General features: G+C 39.7%; 1 protein-coding gene across 1 annotated transcript in view; it reads left to right on the forward strand.

Annotated features, from left to right (window-relative positions):
- Positions 1-4,281: 4,281 nt before the first annotated feature.
- rem2 (RAS (RAD and GEM)-like GTP binding 2) overlaps positions 4,282-24,225 on the forward strand; it is a 62,391-nt gene continuing 42,447 nt past the window's right edge. The window contains exons 1-3 of the mRNA XM_012851905.3: positions 4,282-4,723; positions 11,022-11,358; positions 19,405-19,478. Of these exons, the coding sequence (XP_012707359.2) occupies positions 4,712-4,723; positions 11,022-11,358; positions 19,405-19,478 (423 nt within the window). The 5' untranslated portion in view covers positions 4,282-4,711. The remainder of the gene's footprint in view (positions 4,724-11,021; positions 11,359-19,404; positions 19,479-24,225) is intronic.

The raw sequence follows: 24,225 nt of genomic DNA on the forward strand, positions 1-24,225 counted from the left end.
AAAGGAGCAACTGGTGTGGGACTGGAATGTACCGATGGCACAGACTGGAGTCACTGGGGAAGAAAAGGACAGGTTAGTGGCTGCTGAGGATTCTCCAATAATGAGAAAACTCTAAAATAAAGCCGCCAACTTTATCAGGGACCAGCCAGAGTATTTGGTTGTGTCAGGTGACTCCTTAGGTTCGCTGAGGAGCCGGCGAGCTGTTGCTGCGGGGATGGTATCTTCACAGCAGGTAGTAGCTTGAGAGAGCTGGGAGAGCTAGCTTTCAGCGCTGTGGTGGAGTCAGCCAGATTGACAGAGGCTTGAGACGAATCCAGGGGACAGGCGTGGGTCATGCACAGGTTGTCAGAGCAGGGCAGATAAGTCTGAGGGCTAGGCAGGGCTCGTTGGTCAGGAGGAAGAATTGAGGTTGTGTTCCTGAGATCAGAAGCAGTGTAAAAACCGACTAGTTCAAGGAATAGAAGTCCAAGAGACAGGATCACGGTCAAAACAGGGGAAGGCAGCTGGACGTCTAAAGGCAGTTGCTGAACCAGCTGATGCTAATTTGCATTAGGTGGCAGGAATACATTGTGTTTACTGATGCATTCCAACTGGTGTCATGACGTTTTGTGCCTTTTTGCTCGTCCCTTTCTTCACACGTTGGGTACTTTTTTATATGTCATTTCAGATTTTTGCACTGAACCTAATTTATGTACATCAAAGTTTTTTTTTTTTTTGTTTTTTTTTTTGCATGTGTGGCTGAATGCTTTGTTACTGAAATCTGGTGAGGATTTCATGTCAGTTGCACTTTTAGAAATATATGAATTTAGAAAATAGAAGAGAAACTCAATGTGTATTTCACCTGCCTTGATTCAATGTAAAGCACTTTGTGAGTTTATTCCCTGAACGATGCTATAAGAATAAAGATTACTTATTTAAGTTGTATGCATGTGTAAAAGTACATTGTAAAACAAGTATCATTTTCCTGACAGTTATGCATTACAGCTTTGTGTTTATCTGTCTCATGACATCCTGAGACTAAATTAAGGTTTGACCTTTTAGACTTAGACTAACTTTATTGTAATTTTGTGCATACAAAACTAAATTACGTTGCATACAGTTTATGACAATGTAATGAGATTGCAATTGAAATAAGATAACGTTACAATATAAAGTGCAGCAGTGATAAGAATGTAACAATGCAGGAGAAAACAGTGTTTAAAAAAGTGTGCAGAAGAATGTTCAACAGTGTTTGTAGTGCAAAAAAATTATGGTGCAACAAAAGGCATTAATTTGAAAAGTTCAATGTTGGCAGTGCAGAATAATTATGGTGCAAAGATGCAGTAAACGTTCAGTTGTGTGCTTTTAAATTTAAATGGGTTATGAAAGTTCAGCAATGTTGGCAGTGCAAAATAATGGTTGTAACGTGACAAAATCTGTCAACGTTTAGAGTATAATTTTTTTTTCAAATCACTGAAGACGGACACGTTATATCCACTCTGGATGCTGAATTTCACTAGTCAGATACGGGGATAAATTTTGCATTCTACCTAAAGGCGTAGTTTTCAAAGAGTGCAAACATGGGTTTCTACAGCGGAAGGCCTCCCTGTTATGAGGTAATTTGCAGGAGAATATGCTTTTTAGCACTGTAACATCAGCACCTGCTGAGGCCATTAACATGATGCTGCCACTCCAACGCATTGCTGAGGCTGTGGTTATTAGCTAGCTGTCACTCCGGCTGTTCAAATTGTTTGGCTCCATTTACAAACCCCTGTGTGGACAGATAGCTTCTCAGCCTGTGATCATATGGGCAATCTGTGAAATTAAGTCCATCTATGTCATGAAAGCTGAAAACAAACCAAAACTCTTCCGTTAATATTATGAGGAATTTTGCATTGAAAATCATTCTGAATCAGTCTGCACCCTTTTCTGTTTTTTTTTGTTTGTTTTTTTTTACTTTTAACCGTTCTGCCAAAACTGCCGGTTCTTTTGCCTCTTGCACCAGATGTTCCGAACTACCCATTTATGCTAAATTCCAGTGCCATCTGGAAGCTGACCTGACTCCTATAAACCATCTTTATAACCAAATAAATCTGCCTTGCATGTGCACTACTTCATTTGCCTCCTAGGAGAAAGACTGGAGCTCTGTCTTAAAGGCCAAGAGGAGGGAAATCTTGGCAGTAATGCTCAACAGCCTTTCATTTGAATGTGGGTGCTGTTATTGTTTCTGACTTCCGTTGCAGTTTAAATAAGTCCCTTAGTGTTGTTTTTTTTTTTTCGGGGGGGGGGGGGGGGGGGGTTGCTGACATTGCCCTGGATCATTCAATTAATCAAGGATTTAAACAATTGGAGTATACTTTATTAATCAAATCATGCCTCGAGCGGAAATTTGTCAACCACCATCCAAGATGTTCCAGAAAGACAGGATTAAAGGCGAAAATTGTTTAATTTGCCTTCAAGCATCAGCAAAGTCTGAGCATCTAACCTCATTTTCACAAATGTTGGGAAGTTTTATGAACTGCAACTTTCCTTTAGAATTAAGCTTTCATTAAGGTCAAATTGCAGAGTACGTGAGCTATAAATCAGCAAAAACCAGCTTCAGCACATTCAGAAAATATAAATACATTTGAAATCTGCAGCCTCCAAGAGCTTAAAATTAAGAAGGGGTTACGGAAAACAGAGACATTTCTCACACAAGTGAGATCACTGGGAAAGGTTCCACACTCAGTAGAATAAGAGACAGGTTAAGGTGTCGGAATTGGGTTAAAAAGATGGTTTCGGGATCTTTAGCCTTTGTCTTTCTGCACGGCATTTGAATGTCGTCCCTGTGCATGCGTGGGTTCTCTCCAGGTACTCCGCCCTCCTTCCACAGTCTAAGAACATGACTGTTTGGTTAATTGTTCTCTCAGTTGCCACTCTTTCATAAAGGCCAGATTTGTGGAATGCATTACTTACAGTATAGAAGTCTTGTCAAGAGCCTCTCCCTCCTGAGCAGTCACTCTCTGCAGCTCCTCTAAAGTTAATATAGTCCTCTTGGTTGTTACTCTGGTTAATGTTCTTCTTCTGAAGCCTGCCAGTGAAGCTTCATATGCGTTTCTTTGTCAATATGCTGTTGGGTCATACTCTCCTTTTGAGATGATTCATTGAACATTGATGTTTAAATGGTAGATGCTAAATGGCTTGTACTTGTGCAGCGCTTTAACTAGTCTGAAGACCCTAAAGCACTTTACTCTACAATCAGTCATTCAGTATGACAGAGGCGAGGCTGCTATACGTCGGGCACCACCGGTCCCTCTGACCACCGGCAGGCCTATAGGATATTTATTCAGTAATCCAGTCCTTGTTTAAACTTCTCTGCTGTGTTTCTTGTAGTTCATGAAGCCGCTTGTTTACTGAACCTCTGAGGCCTGCATAGAAAAGTTGTAGTTATTCTAATTAGTTTAAATTACACACTAGTTGACTCTGTGTCCTAACTGGGTGACTTCTGAAGGCAGCACAGGATTTTATTCAAAGGTATCTGCCTAAAGGGTGGAATACAAATGCATGCCAAATTCTTCAGATTTAAAATGATTAAAATGATTTAAAAACATAATGTAATCATCTTTTTACTTGACAGGTATGTCTTTTTTGTATAGATCTTTTACATAATTCCTATAAAACTCTTTAAAGTGTATGGTACCAAGACAAAATGGTGAACAACAGTTCAAGGGTTATGGATATGAATCCTGTACTTTAGAAAGGCTCTTTGCAAGTGTTTTGTTGGACAAGAAATGCGTCCTTGGCAGCAAATATATAAACAATTACCATTTAGAACGTGACCATACGCACACTCATTAGAATAAGAGCAACTTGTTAGTGTGAGGGAAGGTGGGTAGTTAATGAGTATTTTAATTACAGTAAACTGTTACAATGGTGCTCTAGTAGAGCAAGCGTCAGTTGTATTGCACTTCATGACATACTGCAAATGTCCCCCTTTAAATAATCCACACCACCAAATTACACTTATTTTCCTCACACAATGGAAAAAGGGCGAATTTATGTATGTAAGTATTTAAAAACAGGAGCGATATGTTTTCGTGCTGCCCTCTGGCGGCCACTCCCCGTGCTTCTCTCCTAATTAAAACCCTGATAAAGGGCAACAAACCAGGTGAGGTGTACCTACCAACATACAGGCACACACGAGATACTGCAGATAGATATCATCTATCAGGGATGGAAAAATGGGGTACTCCTTTAACCCTGCCTCCACCTCTCTACCCAACCCGTTGGAAGATCACTCCACTCACCGAGGGACGTGCTTTTTCACGCACGGAGAGAGAGAGGGAGAGAGAGAGAGCGAGAGAAAGGGGGAGAGAGAAGGGGGGAGACAGATGCAGGTATTAGTAGGAGGTGGGGAGAGAAGCGTAGAGACGGCTGTCCAGTGGGAAAAAGGAGCACACTGGTGGAGATGCGTTGCGGTCCCGGCTGCTTTCTCCCCCCCAGACAGCACATTACAGGAGCTTCTTAATAGCAACGTAGACGCAGGTGTATCCTCCTCTTCCTCAGACTTACTACCACCTATCCCAGTTTCCCACGCGCCGGAGCCGGGACGACAACAGTAAGGTAGATGAATGCGCGCGGTGCGTCTCTGTCACGGTGCGCCGCTGTGAATGGTGACGCCGGGTCCACAGCCAGCACAGATGACCTAAAGCACACCGCTCCGGCTGCATAAACACAAGGCTCATCGATCACCATGGCTGACCAGGTAAGAGGCGACCATCCTTTTCCATCCCCACCCCCCCACCACACACCTCTTTCACACACAGCGTGCGCTCTGCGCCGGAGCCAAGAATAGACGCACAGGTAGACAGCGCAGCACCAGAGAGTCCTTATTGTCTCCCAACACATTCTGCTTTGTTCACGTGCTCAACACAAAAACACGCACACATGACACAGTACGGGATATTTCAAGACCTCAATGAATGGATTTTGAACTGATAGAACATTTAGGTCTTGTTTTATTCTTTCTAAATATCGGATTACCACCAGCGCTCATCATTTTAAACCTGTTTCTGTAAGCCTGCAATGAGCTCCCCTCACGTTCGAAAGCAAAACAAGTTGTTGTTGTAATGGAAGAAGCGCCACACAACGAACAGTAATGCTGCTGCTGCTGCTGTAAAACTACAGTAGGAGTTGCTGCATTCACAAGTGAAAAATAGGTCGTACAGAGAGGAGAGCGCAAACACTGGCCGTAGTATTAATTTTGCAACGTCTACCGTTGTTTGCCCCAGTTTCTGGAACCAGCCTGGTGAGGCGCAGATTAACCCCTGACATACTGACTCAGCCCGCCCGGTCACGGCTTCCTGTCTCTGCCGGTGCAGACCGCAGACACTCGAGGCATGCCTAATTGATTAGCTCGTTCAATTAACCTAATTGAGGAACCCTGCTGAACCCACGCAGGTGATTAGAGTGAGCCGGTGTGTATCTGTGCGTGCGTTTGCTTAAGGGACAGTGCAACAAAGGTGATGGAGCAGCCCCACCTCAAGCAGCATTACACTACACATACAATATTATGCCATATTCTGCAACAAATGAATCGACTGTGCAGCCTTATGATGCATGCACAAACAATATTTCAGTGGATATCAAAAAATATTTGTTGCATCCTTGTAACAAAATAATAGCATGTAAATTATGACCCACCATAAAAGCCCAGTGCAATACTACATTATTATGCAGTAAACCTTAAGGTGCAGATGCATACTAATTTGGATTTAAAAAAAAAAAAAAAAAAACATCCAGCTTGTTTGAATGGATTTTCTATATGAAGTAGGATTTTACATCATAGAATAACGCGAAGTGGGGATATATTTGTGACAGCAAATCATATTTTTACTTCCAAAAAAAAAAGAAAAATCTATTAAGTGTATTAAGTATGAAGTCCCTTTTACTTCAGTAAATAAATCCAAACTACATTAGTTGCAGTGACACAACTAAAGTTGAGGTATGAGGTTGAAACTTTGCCTAAATCTCATTCCTAAATAGCTCAAGTTCAGTCAGTTAGATGGAAAGAAGCACACAAAACAACCATTTTCACTCCTTACTGCCCATTTTCAGTTTGGTTTAAGTCTGGACTTTAAATAATTCTAACACATGACCATGGTCTGTTCTAGTCCATTCCACTGTAGCCCCAGTTGCCTTTGTCCTGTCCCCATTTAACGCCAATTTATCCAGGCTTGCCCTGTATTTCATGTTCTGACAGCATTAAACTGCCGCTACCCTTTTCTGCTGATATGCAATATGATTTTTGACTATATACAACATTAATCTTATTCCACATGTAGTATTTTACGTGTGGAACAACTGTGGTCTTATCTGACCAGAACATCCTCTTCCAGAGGCTTGCATTGTCCCCTTAATGGCTTGTAGGAATCTGATAATGCGGCTTGTTGTAGCTTTCTTTTCACGGTGACTTTCTTCTTGCCTCTGTTTTATCAAGGCTAGATTGGTGAAGTGCACAACTTATCGCTGTCCCGTCAACAGATTCCCTCATCTGACCTGGGGATCTCTGTGCCTTCTCCAGAGTTACCATTAACCCTCTAGGCTACTTCTCTGATGAATGCTCTCTAGGCCTGGCCTGCCAGTTTAGGTGGACGACCATTACTGGGAAGGCTTGCAGATTTGCCAGACACTCTCTATTTAATAGACTGAATTTTGCTGTTAAAAGTTTGGGATATTGTTTTTTAACCTAATCCTGCTTTACACTTTCCCCCAACTTTACTCCTGACCTATCTGGTTTGTTCCTCAGTCTTCATGATGCTTTGTTCACTAATGTTCTCCAACAAACCCTGAGGCCTTCACAGAATTATTTCTACAAAGATGTATGAATCAAAAAACTGACAGAGTTGGTTACTTGTGGTTACAGTGGTTGCAGTGGATTTTATTTATGGGTATCATGGTAAAGGGTACTGAATGAACACTAATTTAAATGCTTAATGGTAAACAAAATTGTAAACCAAGTAATATTTTCCTTTAATTTTATAATTGTCCACGACTTTCTGTTGGTTTAAAATAATGCTTCTCTCAAACACATTTCAAAAATATCAGATTGGTATGATACAGTATGCAAACATATTTTCATACAGTCCCATTTTTTTAAATAAGAAAGCTTGAATTTTCTATAAAGAAAACTGTTTTTCCCATAATATACTGTGTGTCTGTGTGTGTAGGGTGCATGTGGGGCAGTGGCTGTCACAGTTTTGTCTCCCAGTCTAAAAGGATCCAGGTTAAGATGATTGATGATTCTAATTTAAGTTGTAGGTGGGAGAGAGAGTCTGCCTCTCTGTATTAGCAGAGTGATAGACAGGCGACCTGTCCGGTATGTATTGCAGTAGGGCCCTTCTTACTCACTGTCAGCAGGTACGGGATCCACTTCCCTGTATTTATATCTATAAATGTGTTTTTCCTGCCTCATTGAGACATCATCATCTCTTGTATTGCAGCCTTGGAAAGCAAAGGTTAAAACGAACAGGATCTAAATGAACTTTTTAAGCATTGCAATGATGCTGCATCTCTCTCCCTTACTATAACTCTGATAAGTGCTGTAGGAAAGGTTTCTCCACGCTGCAGGTGAAGGCTGCAGATGGCTCAGACCTGTGGCGAGTCTGCAACAGCGCTGCTGGCCAGCAACACGCAAACACACGCGGGTGTCCTGTTGCTCCTCACCACTTGTGTAGACAGCATCCCAGGGCCTGGGAACTAAACCTAGCTGTATACATTTAAAATTGCCTTATCAATCCTTGTATAACTGACAAAACAAAAACAAAAAAAAACATTACTGAGGTTCAAAATGGGCTCTCCAGCAACAAGCACTTAGTTTTATACCTCCACACCACCAGCTCAGCAATGTTACTCCTTGAGCTGTAACATTAGTCTTTTATAGACATGGTATACTTAGCCGCCAGAGTTTGTTGTTGTTTTTATTCAATGTTTTTTTTTTTTTTATTATTTTCGCGGTGCTGGATAGGCCTAATGACAATGTTTCTCCCTTATTTTACAGCACAGTCAGGGAAATATACACAATATGAGATTGAAAAATATTAGCAGTATATTATATATTATAATATTATATGGTTCTGTACTATGATACTCTACAGCATTATGCAGTGTAGCAAAATTACAAAAGTTTTTTTGCAGCAAGAAGTTTTAGCCTTCTTGCTGCAAGGCAACAGTGCTACCCACTGCGCCACTGTGCAACCTCTATTGTCATTTTTCATTTATTTTACAATATTTAGGCCAGTAGGTAAGTGCTGAGGCCCCTCTGTATACTTTATTCTCATGTGACGCGTAAGATCTTGTAAGTTGAGGCAAAAGCAATGTTTCCTGCTTTTGTTGTGTCAACCTCCCAATATGGGATGTTTACCTTTAGGAATATTTAAAGGTCTCCTTCTAATAGAGATGTTTTGCTGCAGGCATTTTGGCTTGATATAGTTGGACAAGTTCAGGTGTAGTATTGATGGGTGCCAACCACTTCTGCACCTGTGTGGTTTGCTTATGTGTGGAATGCAGTCCTCATTAGTTATGGTTTAATGATACCTTTAGCTCGAGATAAGATGATTCAGAATATGAAGTTCCCGAAAACAATACAACATGATATTTTAGCTAGATATTTGATGAAAATAAATAATGTCTTAATTTTTGATCACACAGATCAATGTGACAAACTGTGTTTTAAAGAAAATGTAATCTTTGGACAGAATCATCCAATCCAAGTTTTATCAGTCCATATATTGCAGATTTTATGCTGTCTAGTATTGTAATGCCAAGGGATTAGATGTGCCCTCTGTTGTGCTTCCACAAATAAATCTCACTGTGTTTTGAAGAGTTGTCTCTTCACAGTAGAGCAGTGGTTCTTTAGTAAAACCAAGGTTTTTATATACGTCAATCTTAGACAATCAAAATAAAAAGGAAAGAAAAAATACATTCTTATCCATCTAGGTGTAGTTGGTAGGTTGATAAATGCCATTTAATTATATGATCCATCTTTAAGAAGAAGTTAAAATAATCAGTTTTGAGTTTCGGATAATCTAGTGGCAAAGCTGAGGTTTCTTACTACTCCTGAACTCAAAATCCAATATGGATGCTTTGAAAATAAAACTTGGGAATGGTAAAAAGAAAGAAAGAAAAAAAAAAACATTTTTTTTGCACTTAACATCATTGACATAATGGCACCTGAACAATGGACATATTGTAACAAGTGATGTCCCTTTAGTTATAAATTTGGTCAATCCACACAGAAACAAACAAAAAAAAAAGTATTTTAATACTCATACTTTTCAAACTACCAAAACATTATACATATCAGAATCAAGTGCTGTTTTTAGTCCCGCCTCCCTGACCTCTGATTTGGTTTGATCCAAATCACTGTACTTGTCACAGTCAGTTTTGGAAATAAAAGTCACTTGATATTAATGTTTGTTTGTTTCTTCAGTCTTGACAGTTTCATAGCTGTAGATGGTAAAGATATAATCAACATAATCTAAGTTGACATTTTTTTAAGTGCAGCATCCGACTTCACATGTATATGGAAGTCAGCATAAGCTGAGTACTTGTTGCTAGGTCTCTGCTTTTCTCTATTTCACAGTCAGTTCCTTTGTATTTACCTTGTAAATATTTAAAACCAATAAACCAGTGAAGGCTTATCATGTTCTACCTACAGCTCTTCAACCCTTGTTTGACAACGACAGCTGAGGAACAAACCAGTTCAGGTTTTATCAAACAAAGTATTTTATACTTTGAATCAGCCTAGTTTAAACTTTTAAACATCCCTAAATTGTAGCGCTGGTAGGAACCTCTAAAGCAGATGCTAACGTTTCTATTGTTGGCAGCTAAAAGTTAGCCAGTCATGGTATTCTCACAGAACAAACAATTTGGATTACTCAAGATGTATTTTTTTTTCTCGTGGGTACCCAAAATGCGGCAGTCTTTATTAAAGAACACAGCAGGGCAGCTCATTAACGTCTTCCATCTTTGCATCAAAATAAAAGTTTCGTACAAAAAATGCAGTGTCAAGTTTGCGCATAGTTCACCGTACAAAGTAACAAGCTCACTGCAACGAGTTAAGTGCTACTCGAGACAGACTAGCTGCGCACTGTCAAGTAATATTTTGGTGAATGAAGATCTTGCTCCAGTGTTCTCATTTACAAACCTTAGCTTATTCTACTATTTCAGGTCAAAATGTCTATTAAAAGGCAGGTGCATGGTGAGACTAAACTGTTTCTTCATTATCTTCCTGTGTGCTCCTTATTTTGTTTGTATCATTGCCCTTTAATTAACTGCCCGTGGTGTTGTTAGCTTTGCCACTGTCAGACTCTGAGCCACAGATGCCCGGTGGTGCTGCTGGATCTGGATTAATTGCTGTATTAATATTGATGAGGGTCATCTATGGTTGACGTGATGCAGTTGCAAATGCATGTGCACAGAAAATGACACTCAACATGTAGGCTCTTCCAGCACGACTGTTCCCTCGTTACGTCCCACTGGCTGGAAGTCGCATTTTGTCGGGATTTTGTGCTGCAGCCACCATGAACACGGTACAGTCCGTGCCTCCTGATCACACCTGAACCTTTCTCCTGTGCGTTTCTTCCCTTTTCTCAGGTGTTGACGTTATTCACTGGAAGCTTGCTGTCTCTTACAATCCCTCAGTGCCTCCCCATGCTTGTATGTCCAACTCATCTTAATGCCCAGCCAACCTCTCCTCTCTATTTTCTCCATTGACTCTCTTCTTTTCCATCTCCTCTCTCTGTAACCTCACCTTTATTGTTATCACCTCCCTCTTCTTTGCACACGTAGACACTGTGTGGAGGCATCCTTTCATCGAATTCTCAACCGAGAACATTTACTAGAACAGACAGTGCTTAGCGGGCTGACCAGTAGATGAGCTACACGTTTGAAAGCATTTTAAAGACTGTTTTCCAGCCAACGAAACCACATGTTGTTGCCCCCCGCTCCATCCTACCTACTACTTGCTCTTATGTGTTCTGTCTGTCTCTGTTTAATTGTAGTACAGTATGTTTCTCACTACGGCGGCACCCCTCCGGCGAGGGAGCACGCCCGTGCCTGTCAAGCACCAGCTGAGGCGAGAGGAGGCCGTATCCGACGACTGCGATTGGATACCTGGCCTGGAGGAGCCTACCACGTTGCCTATCAGTGACACAGCGGTGCCTCGAGATGACTCCTTCAGCCAGTCGGCGGCAGGACAGCAGACGTACCAGAGCCACGGAGGGGCACTCAGGATAGTGCTGCTGGGACAGAACGGCGTGGGCAAGTCGTCGCTTGCCTTATCCCTGGCTGGACAGTCGGACAGATCGCTCTCTATAGACTCTGAGACACAAGCTTGTGGTAATGCATTGACCATTGAGTTGACGATCTTTATAAAATGCAGCATCTTCCACATTTGTTGGCAAAAATGGATACACTTATGTGCTAGTAGCATAATCCAACCTTTAATTTGAGTAGATTTATTATGTGGGAAGAAAATCTATATAAAAAAAACACTGTTATTAACAAGAACGCTGGTGCCACAATCATCAGGAACTTTGCTGTTAATACTTTGTACAACCTCATTAAGTCAGCGGGACATCACTGAATTTTTCTCCTGTAACAGTTCACATGGTTTGAACATACAAAGCGAGGACTCTTTGACCATTCCTCTTTGCTTAATTTCTCTCAATCAGTCTTGGATCGATCAGCATACCATAGAGGTTTTCTAGAGGGTGATAGCAATACCACAGCAGCTAGCTTTCTGTCCTAGACCCAGACTTGATTGATTGGAAATAATGTTTTAGCCAATGCACATAACCTTTCAGAAATTTGGTTTAGACTCAAACCATCAATTTTATCTTTTCAGGAAAGTTGGATACGTAGTGAATTTAGGCTTAAGGCCGTGTAGCTTATGGACGAGTCATGTTTCCAAAATAAAAGCCAATGAACTGTTGCACTTACCAATAGCACCAAAATAAATACAAATGCATATCTTGCTGGGAATAAAGGTTGTTATTCCCACCAAGGTAGGCCATTGACATGTTTCTCGACCACCTAGCTGTTTACTTGTTGGCTCCACCGACAACACCCACTAGTTTTCCATATCTGTGTATGAAGTATATACAGATATGCCTAAGCCTAAGCGCTCATAATTCTGACTGGATTTCTTATTTGACATCTGGTACAGGTTTGATTACATTTAAAGTTTTATTTAAATAAAACTAATGTCCCTCAATAACCATTATTAATAGTCGCTTCCTCCAATATTCCTGAATCTGTTTATATGGTTACACTCGTGTTTATCCTTAAAGACGACCTTGGAGTTTTTCCTATGTCCTCTCTGCAAACAGCCTCTGGGATTTGAGGACTGAGATGACCTTGGAAGGAGGTTATTTTTGTTTTGGTAAACCATTTCAGTATTGAATTGGTTGTAAGTTTTGGATCCATACTCTGGGGAACGACCCACTGATGACCGATTTTCAGAGAAACTGACCCACAGCATCCCGGTTTCTCCACTGTACTTAATAATGGGCATGACATCCTTTTCCACAAACCCACAGGCAGCGTGGGTTAGCGGAATGCTAATTCTCAGTCTCAGGTGACCCAAACTTCCAGAGTAGATTAGCCAACTTCAAACATTCATCTTTGTGATGATAAGACAAAAAATGCTATTTGCTGCCATTCCTCCCAAAAGATGTTATCATGTTGCATAACAGTTGCAATAAAAATTTGGGGCTCCCAAGATACCACTCTCTGCTTCAGTGCTCTCTAACAGTGAGCTTTGGAGATGTTTTATCTCCTTGAACATCCTTCCCACAGTGCATAGTGGTGTGACAGATATGGGTCCCCAACCAACCCGTGCCAATGGCTACCCTTAGAATGAAGTTCATGGGCAACTATTTACTGTATATGGTTATTTAAGAATGTCCCAAAAGAAACAATTCAAAAATATTTTTTTTCAACAGGTCACATCAAAATATATTCTAAACCCAGTGCTTTGCTAGGCCATTTGATTAACCCTAACCATTTAAGCTACATTTATAAATAAGGGGAAAAAAGAGAAAAGAAACCAATAGACATCTATATTTAGTTTGTGTTTTTCACTTTTACTATTCAACACACTTTGTTTGTTGTCTGTTTTTTTTTACCTTTATTGAAAATTTGCTCTGGTGGTAAAAGTCATTCTCTGCAGGAGTGTCTGGACATGACATAAAAAGACATAGAAGCTAAAAAAAACCTAATGAATCTGTTATTTTTTGCATTATTCAAAGGATACTGGTGCCAATAAGTGTGGCACTGATGATTTATTTATATATATATATATATATATATATATATATATATATATATATATATATATATATATATATATGGAATTGCGATTTTCTTTTCCAAAATAAAGAGATGTGCTAAATATATATATATATATATATATATATATATATATATATATATATATATATATATATATATATATTTGGAATTGCGATTTTCTTTTCCAAAATAAAGAGATGTGCTAAATTTAAAGGTTGGATTGTCTTACATTTTAATTTTAATGTTCAAGGATGAATTTATTTTGGATACATTTTTACATATCTACCAACAGGTGTGGAGAGTGCTGTGGCTTAACGAGTTTTGAAAAAGTATTCTTGCAAGATCAATATATTTCTTCACTGAGTCACAAAATGACTTCATAAACACACCTGAAGCTTTAATGTGAAACATCTTGGTTAATAAGCCAGTGCTCGCCTTAATTACATTTAGATTAAAAGAGTGTTTTCACTTTTGGTCTGAGGTGCATGCCAAATAAGTAACTGGATAAGAAAATTAACAAATGTGAAAGAGAAAAAAAACAATTGCACAAACACAACTCTAAATACCATATGACTTTTCAGATCCTCCATTCTAGTTTTTATGCTCCAGTTTTGAACATCTTACTATAATTTGTTATCTAGCAGAGATGTGTCAGTGGTCTGGATTTTGTCATCATCTTATTTTTCTCAATTGGCTGCCTTGCCTTTGTTAGCCGTCTGTGGGCTGCCTGTCCAAGGCTGACTGTTGCACTTTTATTGGGCCTTAAGTGTTCTGTTTGGAAGGTTTGGAAGCTGAATCTGGGGGTGAGAGCAGCTGTGTTTATCACAGGCCCAGATGTGTGTGTGTTAATGAGAGCAGAGAGCAGGCCTGGTAGAGTACCCCTCTCCAGTCACAGACCATGATTCCACAGTATATTTTCTATGATTACACACTTATGTATTCTTACAGTACCTTGCAAAAGTATCTTTTGATATTTTGTTACATTTTGTCATGTTAGAATCACCCACCATTGTAGTACAATATTACTGCATAATACTTCTTCAGCTCTACTAGTATGTATATCCACCAGCTGTGAACATCTAGAAACAGGCTTGCTACATATTCTCAATTGGCCCTACGCTTTTTATTGGGCCATTTCTAAATTACTTGGATTTGGTCTAAACCACTCCACTGTAGTTCTGGCTTTATGTTTAAGGTCCTTGTCCTGCTGGAAGCTAACTATATATAACCCTCCTCTCCATTCTCAAGTCTCCTGCAGGATTTAACATGTTCTTCCAGCATTGCTTTGCATTTTGGTTCATCCATCTTCCCATTGCTTCTTCAGGGTAATGAGCACTGTTAGTTTTCTGCCAAACACAGCGTATTGCATAGACCATGTATTGCATAGCTCTGACGAGAGCACTTTCTTCCAATTTAGAGGCTGTGTCCTCTAAATTGGTTTATGGCAGACTTTAAATGGCGCTCTTTCTTTGACTTTCTTTTAACAATGGCTTTTATTTCTCCAAAACAGCCTGATTTATGGAGTGCACAACTAATAGTCGTTCTGTCTATAGACTTTACACTTGAGCTTTGGAACTCTATAACTCCTCCAGAGTTACAGCGGACTACGCTGGCATGCTTGTGCTATTAGTGCTCTTCTTGCTTGGCCTGCCAATAAAAGTGGGACAGCTGTATTTATGGAAATAGGTGACTTCTAAAGGCTTTTCTGTAGGGGATTGGAAGAAATGGTGTTCAATACGAATGCACACCTCACTTTTCTGAGTTTTATCTCTAAAACTTTTCTAAAACTTTGGATTACTGCTCTTCCACTTCAGATCTTAACTACTTTGTATTGGTCAATCAAATGAAATAGCAAAAAAGGGCAATGCCTGTGGTTGGAGCGGAACAAAAGATGACAAAGTTCAAGTGGTATGGAAACTTTTGCAAGGCACCGTAAGTCCATTATTCTGTCAGTTTGATTGAGGAGCAACAGCAGCACGAGGAACTTCTTTGTAGCCCAGAATAGTGTTATTTTTGTCTGAAAAGGAACCCAGTTGTCTTCTTTGAAAGTGCAAGCCTCATGAAAGCAGCTAAAGTCTGTCTTCTCTTTGCACTCCTGTGTGGCATCTGTCAGTCAGCAGATCTGCGCGTAACGCAGCTCAGTATAACACCAGAGCTAATCAGCTGCAGCCCTCAACTCTCCAGCCAGCCAGTCGATCAGTCATTGTCACCCCGAGGTGACAGCCAACATGCCCCTGGCTCACACCGAAAAGCATTCATGACACCAGCCCGTGTTGTGCTCTTGGATCTTTGGACCATATTTAGAAAGAGGAGAACCCTTGCCTTTTAGTAGCTAGTACTCTGTTTTTAAATTGTTTGTTATACAGTGCTTTTTTTTTATAATGAATCTGCCCTAAAAGATGGAATCAATAAGTATTTTTCCAAAAAATCTTTAAAACCTTTGCGCCAGCATTGAGTGGGGGGAAAAAAAACTCTGTCAAAATATGTAGGTTAGAGTTTTCATAGCTATTACCTGTTATGATTGCAAAGGCAATTCAAGATGTTCTGTCGCTGATAAAGAGCCAAGTGATTTATTATCAGGCATTTGCAGATGTGTCAGCTTAAACCGAACACTCTGGTAAAATGAACAAAATCAGTGGCATGTATACGCTTATAGAGCCGGTAGCTTTAAACTTGAGTATAATAAACTACATTCCATCCGTGTTACATGGCCTACTTTGGTATTGTAATTGTGTCACGCTCAAGTTATTCCCAAATGATGTCCCAGGCTCTGCTGTATCTCTTGACTTCAAGAGGTATCTTATATGCAACTGCACAGTATATTGAACCACAATTGTTATTTCAGTGTCAGCGTTTGCAATAACAAGGGGCAAAGGATGGCTTGGAGACAATATTTGGTAGGCCATTACATTTCAAGTGGCATACTTTCTGCGCTCTGCATGACAATTGTATAATTGGCCATTTGGATGCACCTCTGTTGCCCTTGATGCAAACCCGATGTATATTTATAGTAGCTGAAAAACTAAATGTCACATAGTTTGGTGGTGGCATTGTCATGAAGAAAGAAAAGGAAAAGAGCCCAAAAAATGTATGTTATTTACAATCGGTATCGCTATTGACATGTTCAGCAATAAGATCGCATTTACATGTTAAACTGATGTTGTGCAGCTTGGGTTTTAACAGAAGTTTCATCTAAACACCTTTAATATGCTGCTTCAACACGGTGCTAACAGCTAATAATAAAGAATCACCTAAAGTTTTCATAGTCTCTAAAGATTTCGTTTAGCCAGATATTATTCATGACCCTGGTTGAGTTAGAGCTGGAGTGATATTTCACTTATAAATATTTTTCTCTTGACTGGAAGTAAAATTAATATGAACTATCAGATTCTCCCAGACAGAATCTGTGGAGGGAACTAAAGATTAAGATGATGGCAAAAACGAAACCCAAACCAAAAGAGCCGGAGGTCACAAAAGAGGAGTCACCAAGTACTCCAATAGAGACGTGCAAAAAGCTGCTCAGCAATTAGAAGAAGCGTTTGATTGCTGTAGTGCCAATGAAAATGTTTCAGTTGATTTTGAGAATAACATTCAACATGTAATTTTATTTTTGTTAGAAGATACATGCAAAAAGAGAACCTACTTTCTCGATGATAAACTTTATACAGTCTCTTGTTAAATTTTGGAAGGTGTCATTTACAGTCAGAAATAAACTTCTTGGTTACATGAAACTTTAGTTTAGTTAAGTTTAGTTTAGTTTAGTTTAGTTTAGTTTAGGTTTATTCCAAGCTGGTACAAAAATACATACAGTACAATATCATGTAAATATAATGTACTACAGACCCAAGAAGAAAAAAATAACCTGGAAAGGAGTGGGATAAAGAGACACTTATTCAGGGGCGGTTCTAGACAGGGGCCAACAGGGGCCCATGCCCCTGTAGAACTGGTCCAGGCCCCTGTTATGGCCCCTGTACTAAAGACATAACATTAAATACACTTCTAATAATTACTTGCAATGTCAAAGAAACCATAACTGGTTGGTCACTTTTACCAATTTTATTTTTTACCTATACAGTTTTACTCTAAGAAGGATATAAAAATTAAGATGTTTTAGTTTAGCTTTAGCTGTATTGAGCTGGGACCAAAGTTTTCAACTGCTAGATCAGGGGGCTGAAATCTGCAGTTCCAGAGCCACAAGTTCCTCACTTAATATTATTACACAGGTAAATAGTGTCATTTTATTGTTTAATTTTTTTGTTCTGTGCCCCTGTGAAAAAACACTGGCCCCACCTTGGCCCCCCTGGTAAATTTGGTCTAGAACCGCCACTGCACTTATTTACTCCCACCCGTAATTCCTGTTCCATATTAAAATATGTGGTTTCTGCCATTGCAGCTTTAGTAAATCAACATAGCAAATTACAGTGATAACAATATGCATAAAAATCTACACATGCAATATATAGTTATTATGGCCATATACACTTGAAATCTAATCTGCCAGGACTGTGAATAATTTGGGGCTCAACTGGAGATCTGACTCCACACAAGCAGTTACAGAATGTCATGATTTTTAATCTTTTACAGGGACAAATGTAGCAGTATATTTGAGTTGAGGGTGTAGAGCAGGTGACATGACAGATCAACAGGAAGGTTTAGCTGCCTATACAGTCTTTTTTTGCTGAAAAATACTTAGCTCAAGGAAAAGCTCTGTTTGTTAGTCCCCCAAAGTCATAGCCTCGGTCTTTACTACTGTTTGGCAAGTCGTGCAAGTGAAAATGGACGGGGATTGTAGAACATAACTCAAAATGCTTCCATTTGGACCCTGATGTGCTACTGTATTTGATTTAAGTAGGGGACATCCGGGTTTAACACAATATATAAGGCTAGGAGATATTTTTATTTTATCAGCACTGTTTTCAGCGTATTTAGAATTGAGCCATCTATTACTATATCAATGCACAGAAAACAGCTTTTACACATTTTTAGGTTGTGAAAGACCAAACAACCAAACAAAAATATCTGGTAATATCTTACCGAATGCTCGGTATGAGGGATTGCTGCTAAGTCAACGACAAAATACATGTGACTGTCCACTGTGGCTACACAATCTCTCAGGAGGAGTGAATGCTGATAGTGAACAACTCGATGCAATCTGCTGGGTTTCCTTAGATAGAAAACCTTTTACCAAATCTGTCGGTACGATTTGATTGAATTGACTTTGTAAAGTGCCTTGAGATGATGTGTTGTGAATTGGCGCTTTGTAAACAACAATTAACTGAACTGAGTTGAACTGGAAACACTTTACCATTTTTGAATGGACTCTATAAGAAATACCAAACATCAGCCACTAAAGACATGAGTAAAAACATTTACATTTTCCTCCTCAGATCTCTACGGCACAGGATGTTGTTTTTGTCCTATTTCAGTCGAACATAGGCTATTCTCTAGGTAAAATCTGAAAAAAAAAACATGAATTATAGATCAATAGTCTCTGTCTCCTTTAGTTTTTATGCTCAATAATGCCAGAAGTGTGCTTCTATCCATACTCCATCTAAAGTGGATTAGCTCATTGGGCGACTGTGGGTCAGAGGGTTGCGTAGCGTTCTTGCAGTCGAAAGGTTGTGTTTTTTTTTTTCAAACTTCACTTTGAATATGTGCCTGTTAGTGAGTGTGATTGGGTAATTATAGTGCAAAATGCTTTATGTGGTCAGTATGACCAGACAAGCGCTATATACCATAGGGGATTTCATGACACTAATAAGACTTATATAGTCTCAGCAGTTTTCAGATGTGCAGAAATGTCTTCTAGCTTCGGTAATTTAAATGTCCCCCTTGACACTTGGATCAGGCTGCAAGGAAAATTTTTATAAAAATGGCATTAACGTGTTGACAACTCTGAGACAGTGCCTGAGAAACCGCAGAGACTTCCTTCTTTAGCAAAGACTGCTCAATTTTCTGCTGCGCCAAATAGATGCTGTCCCACTTTGGTGGCGTAAGGATGTTTTTGCCACAACATGTTAGACCTCAGTAGTTGTGTTGTTGCTTAAGAGGAGCTGTGCTGACAGATGTGACATTGATATCTGTTTGCAGGTGAGGGCTATGAGTGCACGGTGACAGTGGACGACGAGGACAGCAAAGTCATTATTTTTGACAACTGGAAACAGGTGAGTGACAGTCAATTTGGCTGGTAGACTTCCTGCTCTTTAGGCTGATTTTCAGCCTTTAGAGAGTCTGATGACCACCTCAATTTGACTTGTAAAAACAAGCTACTAAAGGCATTATCTACATTTTTTTATCTCATCTTTTATTTTTGTTTTCTGGTCAAAAGGCTAATAGGGGATTATTAATACCCGCTCCTTTATCATATTACTATTAATGTATTTTTTGTTGTAAAAATAGTTTTAAATAGATTTAAACCTTTTGGTGACATAATATTTGTACTGGTTAAGGAAGACAGAAATAACATGCATGTGTTTCAGTAAAGAAATATATTAAAATAATATTAAAATGTGTCTGATTGAATCACTTTAAGCATATACTTCCATGTTTATTGGGTGCCTTGACTTTTAAGTCAGGTCTGACAGGATCTGGCATAGAAACAATGTAGATATCAGCAAAAGAGCTGTAGTTTAAATGCACTTCATTTTGTGTTGCACTTACTTCATATGTGGTCAATTTTCTCCTCTCTAAAGCTGAAATGCCTGAGAAATGTAGTTTATAAGCGCTGCTTACAGCTGCGATAAGGTTTCAGGGTTGCCCAGATCGAGGAGGAATTTATCAAAATGTTTGTACACTTGCTGCTGAAAGCGAGGTGGAAGAAAACCACGGAGCTTTAAAACGGACCGCCATATTTTGTCTAATGAAACGGATGATGTCTGGCAAAAAAAAAGCAACAAACTTTGGATATATGTACATGTTTACTGTCCACTAATACAGTGTCGCAACCTATTGATATAAAGATTGTGAGTTTGAGTAGTTTCAAATTAAAACAAAAACTGAAAATAAGCTAGAATATGCTGCGAGGAGTAGGATGTTCGATTCTATTTTCCAGACCACACTATTTGGACAATAATTTGCTGAGAACAAAAATAACAAACACTGCTTAATTCCAAAAGCATTCTGAGATTTTGGCTTAAATGTTCAACTAATTATCTTTGATAAGTGACCTAACAAACCCAGCGGTTTGATTCATGTTTGATTTAACGGTCCTTTTCAAAAAGTGACAGAGCTGAAAAACTTTCCATTCCTGGATTGTAGGGTGACCCAAGCTGCACATTTCTATTCCGAGATATAATTAAAAGAGAAAGTTTCGAGCCTAACTCAGTTTGGATGACTGACAGAAAACATCAATGAGAAACTCTGAGGGAAGGGGAATGGTGCAGATCAGTCAAGCCTCATGCTGAAGCACCCACAGTTCCTTCAATGTCAGCCAACCTTTGCCTGTGCCCATGAAATGGAGAGGGCTATTTATCTGATTTCACAGATGGGTGTGTGTGTATTTGTTTTCAGTTTTGCGTTTATGTGCATCGGTGTGTGTGGAAATGTGAAAGTTTAAAGGAGCAAATACAATTAAAACCGCAAGCGGTGATGAGCGGCCCTCGCAGCAAAGCGCCGCTCCGGCCTTGGCCACCGCTGGGATTTGCGCACCGCCGGCCGGCCGCCACCGCAGATGCTGTCACGCATTTTGCCCGCCCGTCCACTGGGCGATTTACACGAACGTGTTCGGCAGCGCTCCCCCACGACTCACAAAAAATCTGGTGCAGATTCACCACAACGGACCGGTATAGCGCCCGCTTCACAGCAGACGCCGCACCAATCCGCCTGTCGATCTCCCGCTCCATCTTCCCCTCATTCGTGAACAAGACCCCAAGATACTTGAACTTCTCCACTAGAAGCTGGCCCTTGGGACTTTCCTTTTTTAAAAAGCTTATAGTTAGAGTGGCTCATGTTACCCTGAGCTACCTCTATAGTTATGCTGCTATAGGTTTAGGCTACTGCAGGACATCAGGGTCTATTGTTCTTCAATTTTGAATGACTGTTGTAATTTCAGCTTTTAACTTTTTGATTTTTCTTTTTTCTTCATAGTAGGCACACCTGGTCTGGCGTTCTGTTAGCTGTGGCTTCATCCAGGGAAGACAGATCACCCGCTACTACCATCTAATGTAGAACTTCTGTGCTTTTTTTGTCTCTCTTGTTGTGTCTCTGCTCTGTCTTCTGTAACCCCCAGTCTGTCGAGGCAGATGACCGTTCATACTGAGCCCGGTTCTGCTGGAGGTTTTTCCTTCCCGTTAATGGGGAGTTTTTTTTCCTGCTGTCGCTTCATGCTTGCTCAGTAGGTAGGATTGCTGCAAAGCCATGGACAATGCAGACGACTCTCCCTGTGGCTCTACGCTTCTTCAAGAGAGAATGCTACTTGTCAAGACTTTGATGCAATGAACTGGTTCCCTTATATAGGAATTTTTGTGTATAAACTGACCCAATCTGTATAATCTGATTGATTTTGACGTTGTAAAGTGCCTTGAGATGACATATTTCATGAATTGTCGCTATATAAATAACATTGAATTGCATCATCTCTTCAGACCAAATAAACTATCACATTTTTTGAGACAGTTATCTCATTTTAAAGATATAATCATCTAACAGTATTACTCTTAGCAAGTTAAAGCTCCATAATAATTTTAGACCAGGTTTTAGTTCCACTCTTTTATTATGCACATCTAGGCTACCTATAAATATAAAGTATGGTATGCCAAAAAACATTTTCAACAAAAGGCAATTTTAGTAATGGCCTTGCGATTTTATATCTAAGCATTAAAAATGATAATATTTCACCAATTTTCACAGCAAGATGGAAATAACAACTATCCAACATTTTAAGATTTTGTAAAAACTTTTTTCCTTTTTTACCTACCTTTTGAAATTAATACTTGTTTCTACTTCTCCAAAATTAAACTTCAAGAAAACTATTGTGCTGTCCTGGGGCCATATGCAGCTAGACAGCTAGGACAAAAGTTCCCCACAAAAGCTTCCTTTTCTTGCATTCTCTGAATAACCTTTGTTCCCAAATCTGGCTTTAAACATTCTTTTTGTAAAAAGACGAATATTTTTCCAAGGCAGAAGCGTGTAGAACAAATTCAACTTAAACATTAGCAGTTTCCCTAGCTTCATCGCTGAAAAGCAGCTTTTAACCGGAGCAAAATACGTCAAAGATCTTTTTTTAAGGTGAGAGCACTCACTATCTCACGTAATTCACATAGAGATCTAACAAAGTTGTGATGTCTCACTCTGATTAAATATGAACCCAAAACTTTTCTAACTGTTTTTGTAAAAGCCATGGACAATAAAACATGACACTTCCTGTTGTCAGGGGGCGTGGCCTAAGTGATGTCATCATTTGACCATTGGATATTGTAGAAGACCCGATGATGATCAATCACAGAAAGTTTGGTGCCTCTGTGTGTTTCTGTGTAGGAGATATAGCAGTTTTTCCTGTTGTCAGGGGGCGTGGCCTAAGTGATGTCATCATTTGACCATTGGATATTGTAGAAGACCCGATGATGATCAATCACAGAAAGTTTGGTGCCTCTGTGTGTTTCTGTGTAGGAGATATAGCAGTTTTTCCTGTTGTCAGGGGGCGTGGCCTAAGTGATGTCATCATTTGTCCATTGGATATTGTAGAAGACCCGATGATGATCAATCACAGAAAGTTTGGTGCCTCTGTGTAGGAGATATAACAGTTTTTCCTATTGTCAGGGGGCGTGGCCTAAGTGATGTCATCATTTGACCATTGGATATTGTAGAAGACCCGATGATGATCAATCACAGAAAGTTTGGTGCCTCTGTGTGTTTCTGTGTAGGAGATATAACAGTTTTTCCTGTTGTCAGGGGGCGTGGCCTAAGTAATCTGATTGATTTTGACATTGTAAACTTCCTTTAGATGACATGCAGGCATGGACTGGTAATCGGGCGTACCGGGCATTTTCCCGGTGGGCCGACGTGCTGTTTGGGCCGGCAGACCCGACAAGTATATTAATAATATGTATTATTATTATTATTATTTTATGTATCAGTCTTGTTATATTTGCATAATGCATAAAGAAAAATAAAATCAGCAGTGCAAGAGTCTGTTCCGATCATCCGGCCCTTACCACGGGCTACTGCAGCCCATTGGTTATCATCCCTGACAGTCTAAAGGGCTAGGCCAATCATAAAGTAGAAAAACACCTTCACGCTCCATGTGGAACTTTGTGCAGCGGTGTTCACAGTAGTAATGGATAAGAAACGCAAGGGAGGCGCAGAGAAACTGCACGAAAAAAAGAAACGAGTTCTTCAAACGGACGCTGCGAAATGTGTCAGACTGACTGACATGTTCCCAACAGCAGGCCCTTCATCTGCTCCGTTGTCTGATGTAAAATATGGTGGTGGTGGTGGTGGTGGTTGTAGTCAGTGACGTGCGGTAGGGTTCATAGCTGGTGAGGCACTGACGTCATCAGAGTCAGATTTACAAATATATACACTCTACAGAGTAGACTCGTTGCAAAGTGCTGAAGGAGACTGATTGAGCCAAATTAATTCACCAAGAGACATGGAAAAATATTGATTATTTGATGAAAAAATAAAAATAAATTATTTGTCATTTGACTGTAACAGTTTATGAGTTATGATGGATTTCTGCATTTGTAACACATTCTAAAACTATAACCCACATTACGCACATTTTATCACAAAAACAAAACATGAATAAGTATCGCTGTCTTACCTCTACTTATAATTTAAGTCCCTGCGGCGCTCTTTCTGAACAAAAATATCATCATTTTCCGGTAAAAGTTCTCTTTATCTTCTTCAGTTTTAAAAGTCTCTCAGTCTCAATGGAGCTCACTGCCAGGGAGGAAAGCCTTCTTTCATCAG

Source organism: Fundulus heteroclitus, chromosome 6, assembly GCF_011125445.2.
Source record: "Fundulus heteroclitus isolate FHET01 chromosome 6, MU-UCD_Fhet_4.1, whole genome shotgun sequence".
Taxonomy (NCBI): domain Eukaryota; kingdom Metazoa; phylum Chordata; class Actinopteri; order Cyprinodontiformes; family Fundulidae; genus Fundulus; species Fundulus heteroclitus.